The 17,989-nt window shown below is 44.3% G+C and overlaps 1 protein-coding gene across 1 annotated transcript in view; it reads left to right on the forward strand.

Moving 5' to 3' along the window:
• Positions 1–17,989, forward strand: part of CAMK4 (calcium/calmodulin dependent protein kinase IV) — a 130,380-nt gene that overhangs the window by 63,359 nt on the left and 49,032 nt on the right. The window contains exons 3-4 of the mRNA XM_066612560.1: positions 5,586–5,648; positions 5,952–6,034. Coding sequence (XP_066468657.1) covers positions 5,586–5,648; positions 5,952–6,034 — 146 coding nt within the window. The remainder of the gene's footprint in view (positions 1–5,585; positions 5,649–5,951; positions 6,035–17,989) is intronic.

The following is a 17,989-nucleotide window of genomic DNA, read 5'->3' on the forward strand; positions in this document are numbered from 1 at the left end:
GCCAAGCAGGGCAGAAAAATAATTTCTGTCTGAGAATTACTTCCAGTTTGTGATGACAATAGTGGACCAATGGACCAATGGTCTGATCCAGTATAAGGCAGCTTTCTATATTATTGCACCAAATGACCAAGGTCTGAAATTAAGCCAGATAGAGTGTGACTGAGTCTAGTTTTCCACACCCACCACAGCAGGCCTTGGGAGAAAACTCTGACAAGGAGTCAGCAAGCAACATGAATATTTGCCACTTTGTCTAGGGTGGCGGATGTGGGTTTCCTCTCAGGTTATTCCAGTTGTTGGGGACTTTTTACATATATGTGGATGGATTCTGTGACAGGTCAGAAGATAGACCCTAGGGTGCTGGTGGACAGCTTGATGAAGGTGTCAACACAGTGGGTGACCACTGTGAAGGCCAATTTCATGCTCAGGATTATTAGAAAAGTTATTTTGAATAAATGGCCAGTGTTATTATGCCATTGTATAAATTAATGATAAGACCACATAGGGAATATGGTGTCCGGAAGTCTGGTCACTACATCTCAAAAATGATATAGTGGAATTGGAAAAGTTGCAGAAGAGAGTGACCAAAATGATCAGTGTGCTTGAGCACATCCCTTACAAGGAATGGCTACATTGCTTAGAGCTCTTCAGTCTAGAGAGAAGGTGCCCGGGGGGGGGGGGGAATGAAACATGATTGAGGCATATAAAATTATGCATGGACTGGATAGAGTAGATAGAGGGAAGTTCTTTTCCCTCTCATACTGTACGAGAACCAGGATTATCCACTAAATTTGACTGGGGAGTAAGGACAAAACAAAATATCCAGCATGTAATTAATCTGTGGAATTCTTTAATGCAAGATATTGTGATGGCACCTGGTCTAAATGCATTTAAAAGGGGATTGGACAGATTTATGGAGGAAAGTCCATCACAGGTCATAATGGTGGTCACCCATCACTAGTCATGATGTCTGTATGCAACCCCTGGGTTATAAAGGTAACCTGAATGCCAGATGCAAGGAAGTGGCAACAGGATGCTGGTCTCTTGTTGTCTTGTGTGCTCCCTGAGGCATCTGGTGGGCCACTGTGAGATTCGGGAAGATGGACTAGATGGGCCTTTGGCCTTTTCTGTTTGAATCAGAAAGCCAATTTTTATTCTTTACAGTGTTTTTGTAATCTGTTAAAAATGTTGTTTCAGGAGTTGCTTGCTGAAGAGCTCTGTGCAACTCTAAAGACGTTGTATGAAGAAAAGGTATTGCCTAATTTATATATATATGTATATATATATGGTATTAGGAAGAGTATTTTATGCCCTCAGAACAAAAGAATTGCAAAATATATTTGACCAAATCAGGTCCCAATCCTATCCCGTTTTCCCGTCCCGGTGCCAATGGCGCGTGCATTGCATCCTGTGGAGGGGAGGCAGTCACAGCGGTCTCCCCAAGGTATGGGAACTTTTGTTCCCTTACCTTGGGGCTGCATTGCGGCTGCACTGGTGCTGGAAAGTTGGATAGGATTGGGCCCTGGATTTCATGCAGGTATATAGGACCTCTGATCTGCTTCGAAAGCAGCAAGACTTCACACTTGTCAATTAATGTGTTAGTGAGAATAAAGGGCACATGAAGCTGTCCCTTTCTTTGTCATGAATGGTGGGCAGCCCAACCCTAACTTGTGCTGGAACAGGCAGGTAGTGGCCTGCACTGTATTTAGCACTAAGTAGCTGCTGGCTAGAAGGTGAGTCTGAGTAAGGGGATATTTTCCCTTTTCCCTCCCTACCCCCATGATGCCCCAACTACCCCATGGGGCTACTTGGATCTGTGCCAGCAAATTCACTGGTCCCAATCCAATCAGCCCATGTAAGGCTGCAGGGCCTGGGAGTGGGGTTTAGAATTTGGCTTGCATTGCCGTGGCTGATCCCCCCCCCTGCACTCAATCCACCTCCCGGACCACCTTCCTCCATCCAGAACTGCCCCTCCCCGCCTTTGTTCCACCCTCCCGCCACCCTCTCCCACCCACCATGCCAGCCTGTCTAGGCTGGTGCAAACGTACCCTCCAGGTGGGGATCTGGCACCAGTAGGTCAGCACCTGTCCTTGCACCGGCCTAGTCAGCTCAAGAGTAGACACGAACATGCTTAACAGCACGTTCACAACACTCCTGACGAACACTCTGGATTGCACTTTTCTCACACAGGAACTTGTGACTGCACAGAGAATTGTCCATCAGGAGCAGTGTATGAAAAATGTATTCCAGGTCAAGCTCCGTTCATCTAAAGCACTGTATGTTAATAACTCAGTGGTCTTGCTAATTTGACAACATTTTATGGCAGTAAAAAGAACTTTGCCCCTTGAGCTGAGATGGCAGCCTGATGATTACAATGATAAAAGTTGCATTTCACCAGCTAGTGATCCTGTACAGTTCATGTATGCCTTGTGGAAATGAATGCAAATGGGAGCAGAAGGGCTTGATAGATGGCATTTCTTGCTAGAATTGGTTGGTTGTGACTTCCAGACCATACTTATGTTCCTCATTTGTATGTACCTCTTTTGTATAAATATCAAGATGTTAAAATGTTAAAATGAGGAATTAAATACCTAATTGGGTACCTAATTCAGCAAAAAGGATATGTATATGCTGTAATTTGCAGGCACAGTCAGCCATTTTGCTCACACCTGTGATATGTGGTCTTCACTGTTTGAACATGTACACCTATTCCTCTGGTACCATTGCATGAAGAATGGGAACTGAGATATTGGATTTTTGAGCATTGTATTTACTGGAAATGAAAAACCTTGCTGGGTGTGCAGACTGTACCGAAAGACTATGTAATGATTGCTGTATTTTATCAGATTGTGTGATGAGTTCTACGGAGACATACAGTATTCATCTTAAGTGGAAAGGCAGACCAAAAAGTCTATTGAAGCTTTAAAAAAAAAACAATAAGATCTCTTCCCCCTCCCCGCATTCTTCTTTCTTCTCTCTTGTTTACCCTCCAGGCACTTATTCCCCACTCTCGTGTTTCAGCCAGCTTGCCAAGGCTTTTGAGAGCATGGAGGAGACCTTACCTTATGAGAAACAGTAACCTCTCTCTCAAACGTCTAACCAAGTGATATAAAATTCTGTCTTTGAGCACATTTCTAAAATTAACTTTCCCATGTTGTAGAAAGAGAATCCTCTGTGACATAGCGGTATTAGAGGGTCACTGCTGTCTCCTCGAGAAGTAGCTTGCGGGCACTGATGGATAGCAGGTGGGAGTGCCTCCTAACCTAATAAAACAAAGGGAAGTCTTGCTTCATGTACACCTCACTTTTGTATCTTCACATAAATCTATTTTGCTGACTGACAATCTCGGGAAACTTTGGTTCCCTATACTCAGTACCTTGTTATGTTTTCACATCTGTCCAGAATAACTGCTGAAGGCTATCTTCTTTTCTGAGTTCATATTCCTGTTAACTTCACCAGTATTTTCGGTTTTGTGCTCCTCCCTCCTTGTCCATATAACAAAGTTTTTTTTTATGCTGAACATGCCTGGAACCTTTTTGTCTCCTCACCACTACTACCAAACCTTCTTCAGTTATTATCTTTAGTGATAACTCCCTGTGTCTTGTTGTCCTCCTCTTATCTTGTAGAAGCACACTATATTTTATTTCAACATCAGGCTGTTCTGGGGAAAGAAAGTATCTTGCTTATAAGGGTTTTTATGCACTCCTTCATGCTGGTGACAGCGGTGCACTGTGCTGTTATGAAGTACTTGGAACAAAGCAGCTTTCTGAAGTCTGGTGTAAATGCAGTGTATTAGCTAAATAGTAGAATGCTATGCTAATGCAGGATTTTAAGAAGCAGCCTTGTTGAACAAGACATATTAATTATGTTTAGTGACAAGTGAACCCTGCTCTGGTTCACACTGGAGATGATTTGGAGAACCCAAATTATGTTCTTGAACGTTCTCCTGAGATTCGGCAGTATAATCTCAGTAATGAATTGGGTCTGGTCACCCAGTTTACCTAAATCACCCGCCTACACCCAGACCAAGCCTAAAATCGAGAGAAATGGCGACTCTGATCCAAAATAGCAGACCCCGCCACCACACGGGACAAACACTAAAGAAGAAGAATGAATTGGGTCTGGTGTCAGCTGGGCCCCTCTAATACAAGACCCCACTGAAAGTCTTCACTGTTCACCATTGCTTTCTTGCCTAGGCACAGTGGCAGGGAGAGAGCAAGTAAGTGTGCCCAGCAATATCCAAAGTCACTGGAAATTACATTTCCCATGGTTCACTATAGTTTGACACTATCCAGGACCTGATAGTTGGAGGCCTCATCACAGTGTCTACTGTGTGTGTGTCCACCGTGGCCAGATAAGCAGAGGGCAGCATTCAGGATTATGGGCTCCACAAAATTGATTTATTCAGGGGGTAACCTGACCTATGGAGGGATCTTGGCCTGATCCTAAATTGATCTGGGGCAGTCCCTTGAAATTTGACATTTGACCTCCATCTGGGCCCAGTCTCATAACCAATTGGATCACTAAGGACGCAATCCTAACCAGCAGTTATGCCGGCATAAGAGCCCTTGGAGGGTCGCAAACATGCTGTAAAGCACATTTATGCCTCCGTGGGAGGAAGCTGCGTCAGTGCATCCAGATGTGCCGACGCATGGAGGCTGGCAGAAGCCTCCGCGGCAGCTTCCTCCCTGCCACTTGTGCCAGCGCACCTGTGCTGACACAAGTGGCGAAGATAGCCATGGGTGGGCGGGGAGGAGGTGGGAGGGGGGCCTTTCTGGGCAGGGGGAGGGCGGGCGATGGGCGGCCCCGGGGGCGGGCACGCGGGGAGCCGGGGATGGGGCTGGAACCCAGCTGTTATGCTAGATCCCAACCCCCTTCCCCGGGGAGAATGGAGCGACTTCAGGGTCCTAGAAGACCCATTGGGGTGCGCAGCCCTTACCCAGGAGTAAGGGGAAGAGCTTGCCCTTGCCCCTGGCTGAGCCGCTGCAGCCAACAAACCTGCATTGGATGCAGCACAAGACTCCTGGCTTGCCTGCTCCAGCACAGTTTTGGATTGTGTCCTAATATGTTAATTATAAATGGTACAGCCCTTCATATGACATGATTCTTATTGTTCATCAAAGGCACCATTTGAAACCAGAGTCCTATATATGCTGAAATTATTTTTGCCTGATGTCAATCCAGCATCAATAATGCTGGATAAATTGGCACCATCAACATCTTCCTTAAATCATCAGTAAAATGACTAAACTGCCCTTCTGTTCAGAAAGTTTTTTCTGTGTTTTTAAAATTATACTGTATTTGTGGATTTGGTGTTGAGTTTTCTATTGATAACATATTGAAGAACATTTTGTTCTAGAAGTTTTCTTTGAATGTACCAGAACAGAGTGCCATTTATCCTTTCATTATGGAATATTTTGCCCTTACATACAGCTTATCAACTTTCCTAAATATATTTATTTACAAGTAAGTCCCACTGAATTCAAAGGGCCTTACTTCCTAGTTAGTAAGTGCTTATAATTACAACAATAAAAAGGTCTAAGATGATTTACTACCAACAATTTATTACGTACTTTTCCTTTTATTAGGTAGACAAGAAGATTGTTCGAACAGAAATAGGAGTTCTACTTCGACTTTCACATCCAAACATTGTAAGTTTGATATATTTACAACTCAAACACAATCATTTTGTACTTGTTTTCTTGGTAGTACCTGTTCTCTTTTAGTGTCACCTGCTGAGCCACAAGAATGTGGCAATTGAATGAAAGACACAGAGATCTTGCAAGCAATAAATAATTGGCATTATAAACTCAAAGAAACCTCATGTTTACAAACATGTGGGATAAATTGCTGAAGTATTCTGCACTGTGTAATTTCCTTGTAGTGAGCCATAAGATATATACATAGTCTGGAGAGAAACAAATGGGAAACTTTCATTTTGTATTTTTTCCCAGATAAAACTGAAGGAGATCTTTGAAACCCCCACAGAAATCAGCCTTGTCTTAGAGTTGGTCACAGGAGGAGAGCTGTTTGACAGGTAGGTGATCTGTGAAAAGTATGCCATGACTAAGGACTGTCATATCAAGGGCTTATGTCGTAAAGCAGGGATCCATCTTTTGTTGGTTGAGTGGAAAAGCAAGAGAGTGTGGTGGGGTTTTAGCCATCTGTGTTATCCTAGCCTGCACAATGTGATGGTCCTTCCCTCCTCTCCACTGGCACTGCACCATAACATTGGCTTGGGGTTGGGAGAAAAGGGAAGAGCCTTACAGATAGTTCTGGCCTAAGGCTCTTTTGACTAGGCCTGCTCTGCCAGATACAGAGACCACATCTTGGGTCCAGTCTTAGCTTTGCCTGCCATATCCCTCTAAGGGTCAGGGGATTATGAAAAGCCCTCAAAGTAAAAATAGATCCACACCAGTCCTGTGTATGGAAAAGAAGCTGCACCTGCAGAGAACAGCAATGAAAGCAGAGTCTAGTTTGCATCAGCTCTTCTGACACCATCTTCCTCCCAGGCTTTTTCACCAGCAGTTGGGCTGCATTACACTTCACATGGTGCCATGCCTTTGTCTCTGCCTTAAAATTGCCCAACTTTGTTTCTGGCTGAAACTAATAAAGTTGTGGTCTGCTTTTGTTCCATCTATGTGCATCAGCTTTTCATAATTCCCCTACCTCTGGTGTACTATTCTTTGTTCTATATCCCCACTCCTGTGGCTAATTACTAAAGCAGTCCCACTTGAGACTTCTGCTTCTTGCATGCTCATAACCTATTCAACCCAGCTCCAGATAATCATCTGAAATGCACTTGTCCACGCATGAACAATTTTTTTAAAAGAATGACAGCAATTGTGTCTGTTCACCCATTGAACCCCCTGAAAAGACTAAACATTCTCCATCCTTTTGTCTGAATTATTGGCTAGGCAGGGAAAGCCATTACAGGCACTCCTTAAGAACATAAGAACAGCCCCACTGGATCAGGCCATAGGCCCATCTAGTCCAGCTTCCTGTATCTCACAGCGGCCCACCAAATGCCCAGGGAGCACACCAGATAACTAGAGACCTCATCCTGGTGCCCTCCCCTAAACTTAGGTAAACCTCGACTTAGGCAAACATTACATAAATTTACATGAAGTCTGGGCTGTGCAGTGAAACCACCCTTGCTCGCCACTTGCTGCTCTGTAAAACTTACCACTTACTTTGCTCTAAGCTGGGATTCTGTTCTTTCATTTAAAGATTCTGCATGGAGGACAGGGTGAGATTGCTGGGCTCCAAGGACAGGAACACAGCAATCTTGCCCCTTCCTTTGTGACTTTCTGTTCCTCACTGCTATACTTGTCTGCACTGTGTTGCCTCTACAGACATGATCTCTTTCTTGCTGTCACGTTCCTGCACCAGTTCCCAGACACACTCTTGTTCCTGCCCATTGCATTGTAGTCTCCCCCTTTGGATTCTGACTTGAACTTCAGATGTTCTGAGAACGTCTTCCCTCACTCCTGGTCTGGCTTTACTAAATAATTTGGTGCTCACAGAGTCTGTCCTCACTTGCATGCATTTAGGCCTGCAGGTCCTGTAAGCTAACAATGACCTTGTTGGATGCAGGGCTTGAATGCCCTACTCCTGATTTCTTTGAAACAGTTTCATGTATCCTGAAGGAAAGAGGGAATGGTATGCCCTCTCCCCCCATAGCTGTGATGAAAAGGGAGACACATGCTAGGGAGGTAGAGGGCCAAGCAGGGTACAGGACCTGGTATTAATTATGGCCTTTTCACCCTTGCTATCTGTCCCTCTTACAACTTTCCTCTGGGGAGACTGGCATTTGCTGGGAACGTGATGCTTGTGTTACCACCCCCCTCCCAAGCTAAGAAACCAGATGGAAAGAGGTCACCTTGCAAAGCCTCTCTCCTTGGTGGCAAGAAGCTTCCAAAAATCTGAGCAGTCACACTGAAAACAAAGCAGCAGTAGACGTTGAGTGGTCTTGGAGGGTGTGACAACTCACTTCCTTCCCTGTGGAATGAAGCTAGGCAAGTATTTGGTCAACAGATGAGAAGGAAAAAAATATCCTGGGAAAAACACAGGAGCACTTCAAACAGCAACCAGAAGATGCAAAAGTGTGAAGGAGGGCTTGCTGGCCAAAAAAGGGCACTGAAGTTAAAAAGCAAGCAAAACAAGACATAGTACCCAGAATCCTTGTGCTCTACTCTTCCTTACTCATGCTGTACCTGAACCTGGTGCCTTTGTTCTCCTGGTGAATGGGAATGCCTTTCATGAAATGGTAGCTACTTCCAAGAATGGACCAAGAGGTCATCCAGAGCATTCCCGCACAACATCCCACAGCATCCCCTTATAAAATGTTGATGGTCATGAGGTTATCCAGTGGGATCATGGCTCACACCTGTGCATTTCTGCCTTCTGACCTGGACAGGTGGGCTAGGGTGACCAACTGACTGGCACATACCAACTCCAGCAAGAGGGTGGACTAGGAGCTGTTGCTCTCTGAGAAGCCAGATAAGACAGTGAATCTATATTCTCACTGACATCTGGCCCTTCATTAGTGGCAATAAATTCAACAAGGGCAAAGGCTACAGCAAGAGGATGGCTTGGCAACTTTGGGGGTTCTGAGATTTCACAGAAGCCACTGGAGGGCAGGATTAGAAGTGACTAAAAATAAGGAAAAGTAGGCCAAAAAAAAAACAATGTGAGAGAAACCAGGGATCTTTACAGTACCCTTGTAAAGATAACATAGCGCCAGTGCAGCTGGGAAATTTCATACCTCACATACTCTGATATGTTAGTACTAAACAGCACAGAATCATGAACATGCTGGTTACATCAGGATGTCAAACAGGTTTATTATTAATTGAAGGTCAACAGAGCAACTGTGAGTAATGAACAGTGACAGCTTTAGAAGATGTATATAGGAGAATTGCCAGCAAGTCCATGCGGCCAAATCTTCAGGGAGAAAAATGTATTCAAGAAACAGATGGACCACTGATGGGAAAAGGAATTGGGGGAATAAAATAAAATCAACTTGAGTTTTGTGTGCGGAAATTAGCCCATTTAAAACATTTTGCAACGTTTATATTTCTCTTTCTAATTGCTGTGCTGTATGCTCCCAGAGGTAAAGCAAACTCCTCCATCATGTCCATTTCTCTACGCTGAACAGTACAGAATGGAGCATTAAGCAGAGTGAGGTGGTAGAATTCTGGACTCTTCATTTCAAACTGCAGGTGGGGGTTGTATTTTAGAATCCCTTCTCCATGAAAGAACCATCTGCATGTGATAAACAGTGAGTCAGAAAGAATTCTGAACTAAGCCTTTCCTCCAATGTGCTTATTATGTACAGTAAGGGAGGTGGCCATCGTTGTTCTTTTCTGGGGGAACATTCAAAAATTTGGTTTCCCCATCCACATCCTGAAGTTGAACCGCTCAAAATTCTGTCTCTTTAACTTGGCACTTCATTCACGGTAACGGGTAGATCTGTTTCCTATTGCAGAATTCGGTGGTCCAACCTTGGACTAGGATGGGCTGCAGCCTGACGGTGGTTCACAAACTTTTTCTATTGGCTGCTCCCTTTTCTATTAGACTTTGATCTACTAGATCTACTAGGCTACTAGACCATCTACTAACTAGACTGTGACTCCCCATTCGGGCTACAGTTCTATACATATTATAGGGCAGCAGGTTTTTTTGTGAGGATTCCGTTGCTCCCCTGGCTTGTTTCCGTGGCTCCCTAGGGAGCCACAGCTCACAAATTGGGAAACAGTGGGATAGCATATTAAAGTGATTCTTGCCTATCTGTACTGTCTGCTATTTTGTTTCTGGACCTGATTCTTTATTTGAAATATTGTATTGGCAACCTTCAGTCTCGAAAGACTATGGTATGGCGCTCTGAAAGGTGGTTCTGGCACAGCGTCTAGTGTGGCTGAAAAGGCCAATCCGGGAGTGACAATCCCTTCCACACTGGGAGCAAGTGCAGTCTGTCCCTGGTCTGTCTCCCTGGCTATGGGCCTTCCTTCTTTGCCTCTTTGCCTCAGACTGTTGGCAAAGTGTCTCTTCAAACTGGGAAAGGCCATGCTGCACAGCCTGCCTCCAAGCGGGCCGCTCAGAGGCCAGGGTTTCCCACTTGTTGAGGTCCATCCCTAAGGCCTTCAGATCCCTCTTGCAGATGTCCTTGTATCGCAGCTGTGGTCTACAGTAGGTATCTGTTGGGGGTCTGTTCCTGGACTCCCCACAGATATTGAAATCCATGGGTAATGAAATCCGCGGTTGGAGCTGTAGACTGACACAACCAGAAGTGCTTTCTGGCTGCGTCCAAAGGTGTTCTGAGGCTTGGGGAGGCTGTGCTCGAGCTTCCTGTACCTCAGAAGGCCTGTTGGAACCTTCTGACAGATATGTCCAATTTTTGCTAAAATAACAGTGTTGTTAGAAGACAGACCTTCTGGGGTGCAAGGAGGTCCTCTGGGGTTCTCCAACACAGGCTTCAGATCCACTTTGAGTCAAATCTGTGGATTGCAGTCCCTCAGATGATGAGGACCCACCTGTAAATGCTAAATTCTGGTATAGCATTGAAGTGTAGCACTGCTTTTATGGAACTCACTACCCAAACATCTAAAACTGACCCCTTCAGTAGAGAGCTTCTGGCAAGACCTAAAAACATTTTTATTCCCACTAGCTTTTGGAGGTAGAGAAAGGGGTTAATCTTGTTTGTTTTTATTTGTCTGTTGTATCTGTATGTTGGCTACCTTTTTAATTGCTATGCGTTGCTTTTTCTTTATTACCACCTTTGGGCTTTTAGAATTTGTTGGTTTTAAAATTATGTGCTAGATTTTAAATGCTTTTAAATGTTTTTCTTTTTTGAATTTTATTCTGTATTTTATTTACCTGTCTGAGTCTGCAGGCTGCCTTGGGCTTCTGGAAAGGAGGGAATATAATGTCTTAAATAAATAATGACCAAATGGCTTTGGTCATCCTGCCTTTGGGAATGCCTGCTCCAACTTTTGAGATCTGTTTTAAAATTGTATCATTTCTCCATTTCCCTTTTTCCTTTTTTAATGTGACTACATTGGAGTTTTACATTTTTAATATATATTTACGTAGATATTCCCTTGACAGAGATATTATTCTTAATGCATTGGAAATATCGGTGTGTGTTTCCTCTTTTAATGAGTCTGTAAAAAATTTATGTATATATTTTAGAGTGTTATAATAGTGCAAATTTGAATATGCAGTGAACCTTAAAGGACTTCAGTTTAACAGACTGGAAATAACAGCTGTTGTTGACTTTATTAAAAACTAGTTATATATAAAGTGGTGTAGCTAGAGGAGGTGCAAAGCATTCAGTTTTGCAGTTTTGCAGCTTGCAAGCAGCCCCTCCCCTTCAGAGCCTTTCTGGGCAGTGGGAGCAAAATGGAGGCATGGGTCCATTTGTGCGGTGAGGCTCCCTGCAAAATTTAGTGCTTTGCAACCCCTCTAGCTACGCCTCTGCATATATGTTTTGCGTATGCATTTGCGCATTATTATAAATGCCCTTTATCCACTTTCAGCATTAGCAACACCCCTCCCCCATTAGTTTGTTAAATCAAGGATTCACTGTGCTGTGTTTTATATTTTAAAAGATTCTTATACAGTATGTGTTTATTCCCTAAACAAAGATTTTATCTGAAGCATTTTGGAAACATCTGTAAAAAGAATACTAGTCCAGCAGCTGTCCTGTTTTTGTGCTTGCAAGTTCAAGCTGTCGGGTCTTCTTTTCAATTGGTTGTTGCTTTAACTATCTGCCTGTAATTGGCAGGCAGGCAGGCAGGCAGGGGCAAAGAGTTAAAGCTTCTCACCACCACCCCCAATAGCATGGCCTTGATCTTCAGGAGGTCTTATCCAGCTGCTGTTTAGCTGAGGAAAAAGCAAGTGTTTCTGCTTAAAGTAACACGTATTTTCATCCTGAGTGTTCAAATGCTGTTTCATGTTTAAAAATAATCCTAACAAATGCAAAGCTGTCTTATCAAGGAAAAGTTTCTAACCTAGTTGCCTGTGACTGGTATCTTTTTATATCCTGTTTATGAATTTTGAATTGTGAGCCTCCACAGAGTTTCATTGGCTGGCTGCTATTCCCTAAATGATCATGGATAAAATATTAAAGCTTCATTGAGTCTTTTTCCTATTTGAAGAAATGTTTTGTATTTCAATCCAAAGTCATTTCTGGTCCAGCACTACTTGTCCTCTGATTTCACAGGATTTCATTCACGTAGAGCAGTGGTCTTCAAACTGGTGGGTCACGACCCACCAGTTCATGTAAAGGATCCCCTGTCCCTTTAAGGGGGACAGAGGGTGAGGGCAGCGACGTGTTGCCCAGGATTGCGTCGCTAACAGGGGTGGAATGGGGGAGCTTTTACTTACAGGTGGCTGCAGGAAGTGGCAGGAGGTGTGGGGAGCCTTGCACAGCACTCCGCTGGGCTCCCCAATGCTTAGAACATTGAAAAAAGCAGCTGCAAAACACTTCCTCTCTGCATTCGCAACTAAGAGGTGCTTTGCGTCTGCTTTTTTCCAATGTTCTAATCATTGGGGAGCCCTGTGGAGGGCTGCGTGGGGCTCACCGCACCTCCTGCAACGTCTTGCAGCCACCTGTAAGTAAAAAGCATCCCTCCTTCCACCCCCGTTGGAGACACAATCCTGGGGATCACATCACTGCCTTCACTTCCTCCCCCATGAAGACTTACCCTGGAAGTAGAACTCCCAGGAAGTTTGAGAACCATTGGTGTAGCGAAAATCATAAATTAAAATTAGTTTGATCACTTGGGAGGAAGAACCTTATTCAAACTACAGGACTGTATATGGTTTTATATTATGCACAGGGATGATGGTAGGAACACTGAGAAGATTGCTGGTCCCTGTGAGCTCAATTTCATCTTTTAGAAACATACCATCCAGTCCTAAACACATTGGCAATTATTTCAAGTAAGGCTACAATCCTAAGCAAACTTACCAAGAGGAAAATACCTTTGAAGTCAGAGTGAAGGCAGAGTGTTGTGAAAGATACAGACACGTATTCCATTTTGTGTCTCTTCCCCCATCTCTTCCTCAGAACATTATTGTACTGTTGTTACCCCACACCCTTCTGGCAGTCATTGATATGAAGAGAGGCCACATGACGGCATGGCATGTTTTTCTGTGAAATTAGGGTACAGATGTGCGCCCCTTAGCAACGTTCCGGGTAACGCCAGAATCGCATATCTAACAACCACATGTAGTCAGGGGTGCACACCCCCACCCACCCCCACCTACCCGACCAAGAAAATGGGTTGGGTCTGCACAAGTCCCTTTCTCCGGCCCAGGAGGGTCGCAGACGTGCCATATAGCACCTCCTTGGGAGTGTGCTGGGAGACATTCCTAGGCGGGGAGAGGGCAGATGGTGGATGGCCCTGGGGGGCAGGTGGGTGGGGAGTGGGAGGTGGGGCTGGGATCCAGCACTTATGCTGGATCCCAACCCTCATTCCTGGGGATCTCGGAGTGGCTTCAAGCCGCTCCGCTCTCGTGGCGCAAGTCCAAGCTAACAGATAGGGGCCAGCATTCCTTACACGGAGGTAAGGGGAAAAGTTTTCCCTTACTTCTGGCGGAGCCACTTTGGGCACCTATCCTGTGCTGGATAAAGCATAAGCCTCTTGGCTTGCCTGTTCCAGTGCAGAGTAGGATTGCACCCTAAGTATATATCTCAGTCTTTCACTCCTCACTTTCCCAAGAGACCAGAAATACAAAAATCATTACATGGGAGCTAGTATAGCACAATGGCTAAGTGACTGAGCTGTGAGTCCCAGCTCAGATCTCATTTCTGCCATCAACTTGATAAGGGGCCTGAGGCTTACTGCTGTTTCTTAGCCTTATTCCTACCATCTGCAATGTAGGGATAAATGCCAACTTGCATTATAAGACTTCTTTAAGGATTGCTGAGATAATGTGTATGAAGTGCTTTAAATTCTCTAGGCTGCTACATAGATGATGATGACTCTACTGGAATCCCAGCAATATCCTCAAGTCACTGGGGCAGGATCATTACAGCATGGTACCTACATGGAGTGCCAGGGCTTTGGACATGAGCACAGTCACACTATGTGGAGAGTATCAGAAGTGTGGGGTCAGCAACATTATCCATTATAGTTCCTTAGTGACAGCTGTGTAAGTCCAATACACTGTACTAGGCTATAAAGTTAGCTACTGCTGTTTGCTGAAATTTTGACGTGTTTGCAAAACTAACACACTGGATTCATTTTCAAAGACACATCACTTTGTTGCTATCTAATGATATCCTGGCAACCAGAAACTGGAACTGCATCAATGCTGATGTCAGACATTTAGAGAGGCATACCATATGCTATCAATTTTGTCAGAGTCATACAGAGATCCCATTTTCTTTTAATGGTTGGCTTGCCACTTTTGCAAACATTTCAACAATTTTTAACAGCAAACCAATTTCTAAGGGACCTGTAATGTCAAAACTATTTCTCTAAGGAAAATTCCAATTAATTTATGTATTAATGATGCATGCACCTGCTTGCTCCAGGCAAATCATCCTTTAGCTAATATTAAATCTTAGAAAAATGAAATAAAAGTTTGAAAAAGATACAAAATATACCCATTTGGCACTATGCTGATTTCTTCACGTTATGCAGTAAAATGTTCCAATGAAAACAATGGGAACCAGATATCTGGAATATGTAATCTAGCCCATCAAACAGCCTTAGAACCCAGAAATGTAATGTGGTGCTACTAGTAAGCATTTTCTGCTGTCTCCGACCAAATTACAGCCAAGTTCATAGCAGAAACGGGCAGCGATTTTAAGTGCAGATGTCAGCAATTAAATAAAGTCAGGAAGCAAAGATGGTCTTGAAGAAGCACAAGATTCAAACTGAGCACTAATCGACTGGGCTGGCTAACATAAACTTCCATCTTCACTAATCAGCCTGAGAGAAACATGAAATAAATTCTATGCATAAATGTGTCACTAAATCAGCTGCTAGAAATAGCAGATAGTACAGCTCGGAAGAATACAGAGATTAGAGTTGTGACAATGATAATATAAAAATGATGGCATGATGGGAGAGAACAGAATACATCTGTTAAACAAAATGGGGCTTCACACTTTGTTTATTGCCAGTCATTCTAGGATAGGGTGACCTCCAGATAGAGGCAGAGGCAGTTTATTATTTGTTTATTTCTTTTTTGTTTATATAGTGCCATAAGTATTCATTTTGTGTTACACAGAGTAGAAAAACAGGTTTCCTGCCTCAAGGGATAACACTTGAGGGGATGTGGGGCTGAGCGGGGAGGATAAGTATATGCAATTGTTTCAGATATAACTGAGAATGGGGACTAAGGTGTGGTACCAAAGGCTTCATGGAAAAGGTGAGTTTTCAAAAGAAATTTGAAGGTTGTGTGTGAGGGAGCATTCCACAGGTGTTTCGAGAGATGGCTGCAGGCACAGGGGACAGCAAGGAAGAGGGTTTGTTTGAGGAAGCAGAAAGATGATTGAATGGTTGAGGTTGGCAGAGCTTGAAGAGCAAAGTGCAGCAAAATGTGAATACAGGGGTTGGGGCATATCTATGGTTTCACTTATCTGTGGTTCTGTAGATGTGGGGGCTCCCCATGCCCCCTCTGGAGGTGAGGGGGAGCTGTGCTGTTTTGCCAAAAACCCAGAAGTTTTACCGTAGTTTTTCAGTTTTGCCAAAAAAAAAACACGGAAGTCACGGTTTTCACTCTGAGCCCCCCAGAGGCCATGGGTCAAAACACATAGACGAACAGGCCTTGCTGAGGGAGAGTCAGCATGGCTTCTGTAAGGGTAAGTCTTGCCTCACGAACCTTATAGAATTCTTTGAAAAGGTCAACAGGCATGTGGATGCGGGAGAACCCGTGGACATTATATATCTGGACTTTCAGAAGGCATTTGACACGGTCCCTCACCAAAGGCTACTGAAAAAACTCCACAGTCAGGGAATTAGAGGACAGGTCCTCTCGTGGATTGAGAACTGGTTGGAGGCCAGGAAGCAGAGAGTGGGTGTCAATGGGCAATTTTCACAATGGAGAGAGGTGAAAAGCGGTGTGCCCCAAGGATCTGTCCTGGGACCGGTGCTTTTCAACCTCTTCATAAATGACCTGGAGACAGGGTTGAGCAGTGAAGTGGCTAAGTTTGCAGACGACACCAAACTTTTCCGAGTGGTAAAGACCAGAAGTGATTGTGAGGAGCTCCAGAAGGATCTCTCCAGACTGGCAGAATGGGCAGCAAAATGGCAGATGCGCTTCAATGTCAGTAAGTGTAAAGTCATGCACATTGGGGCAAAAAATCAAAACTTTAGATATAGGCTGATGGGTTCTGAGCTGTCTGTGACAGATCAGGAGAGAGATCTTGGGGTGGTGGTGGACAGGTCGATGAAAGTGTCGACCCAATGTGCGGCGGCAGTGAAGAAGGCCAATTCTATGCTTGGGATCATTAGGAAGGGTATTGAGAACAAAACGGCTAATATTATAATGCCGTTGTACAAATCGATGGTAAGGCCACACCTGGAGTATTGTGTCCAGTTCTGGTCGCCGCATCTCAAAAAAGACATAGTGGAAATGGAAAAGGTGCAAAAGAGAGCGACTAAGCTGATTACGGGGCTGGGGCACCTTCCTTATGAGGAAAGGCTACGGCATTTGGGCCTCTTCAACCTAGAAAAGAGACGCTTGAGGGGGGACATGATTGAGACATACAAAATTATGCAGGGGATGGACAGAGTGGATAGGGAGATGCTCTTTACACTCTCACATAATACCAGAACCAGGGGACATCCACTAAAATTGAGTGTTGGGCGGGTTAGGACAGACAAAAGAAAATATTTCTTTACTCAGCGCGTGGTCAGTCTGTGGAACTCCTTGCCACAGGATGTGGTGCTGGCGTCTAGCCTAGACGCCTTTAAAAGGGGATTGGACGAGTTTCTGGAGGAAAAATCCATTATGGGGTACAAGCCATGATGTGTATGCGCAACCTCCTGATTTTAGGAATGGGTTAAGTCAGAATGCCAGATGTAGGGGAGAGCACCAGGACGAGGTCTCTTGTTATCTGGTGTGCTCCCTGGGGCATTTGGTGGGCCGCTGTGAGATACAGGAAGCTGGACTAGATGGGCCTATGGCCTGATCCAGTGGGGCTGTTCTTATGTTCTTATGTTTATGTTCTTATGGGCAGTAGCATGCAGCCTCTGTGGGGCTCAGAAGAGCCTTCACAGGGTTCAGGGCACGGGGGGAGCATCACGCACATCCACGGTTTCTGATATCTGCGGGAGGTTCCAGAACGGAGCCTCCACAGAAACCGGGGCATGCCTGTATAGAGAGAAAGGAGGTTTGATGTTGGTATCTTTCCAGACATCTTTCATCCAATCCTAGGAGAGCATGCATGCAAAAGCAGTTGTCCATGTGCATGTCCCTGGATGGATGAAGAGCCATGGACACACACAGTGGCATTGCTAGGGGTGTGTGGCCCACACCGAGTGATGCGCACTGGGGGGTGACACGCTAAAATCATGAAATTTCTAGAAAATATATCTAGAAATAATACCATCATGTTACGTATCATTCAATGCATAATTTACAGCAGAATGCAATGAAAAAACGAGTGAAATATCTCCATTCTATCAAAAGTTATGGCCAAAGAAACCAGAAAACAAAAATGCAACTCTCTTATGTAATCAAAAAGTATATTTCCTTAATTCAAAAAGAACAAATGAGACTGATTATTCAAAGAGCCAATGAGATGTTATTATAACAGAGCATGGAACCAATAAGGTGTTAGTAAGTTGATACCCTTGGGGGAGGTGACACCTCTAGTTACCAAAGGCGCTAAAATATCAGTTTGTAGGAATAATACAATCATGTTATATGCCATTTACAGCAGAATGCAATGAAAGAAACTGCTGTGAAACATCTCTAGTCTATCAAAAGGTAGGCCAAAAAACCAGAGGGGTGGGGCAATGGTATA

Source organism: Tiliqua scincoides, chromosome 2, assembly GCF_035046505.1.
Source record: "Tiliqua scincoides isolate rTilSci1 chromosome 2, rTilSci1.hap2, whole genome shotgun sequence".
In the NCBI taxonomy this organism is placed as follows: domain Eukaryota; kingdom Metazoa; phylum Chordata; class Lepidosauria; order Squamata; family Scincidae; genus Tiliqua; species Tiliqua scincoides.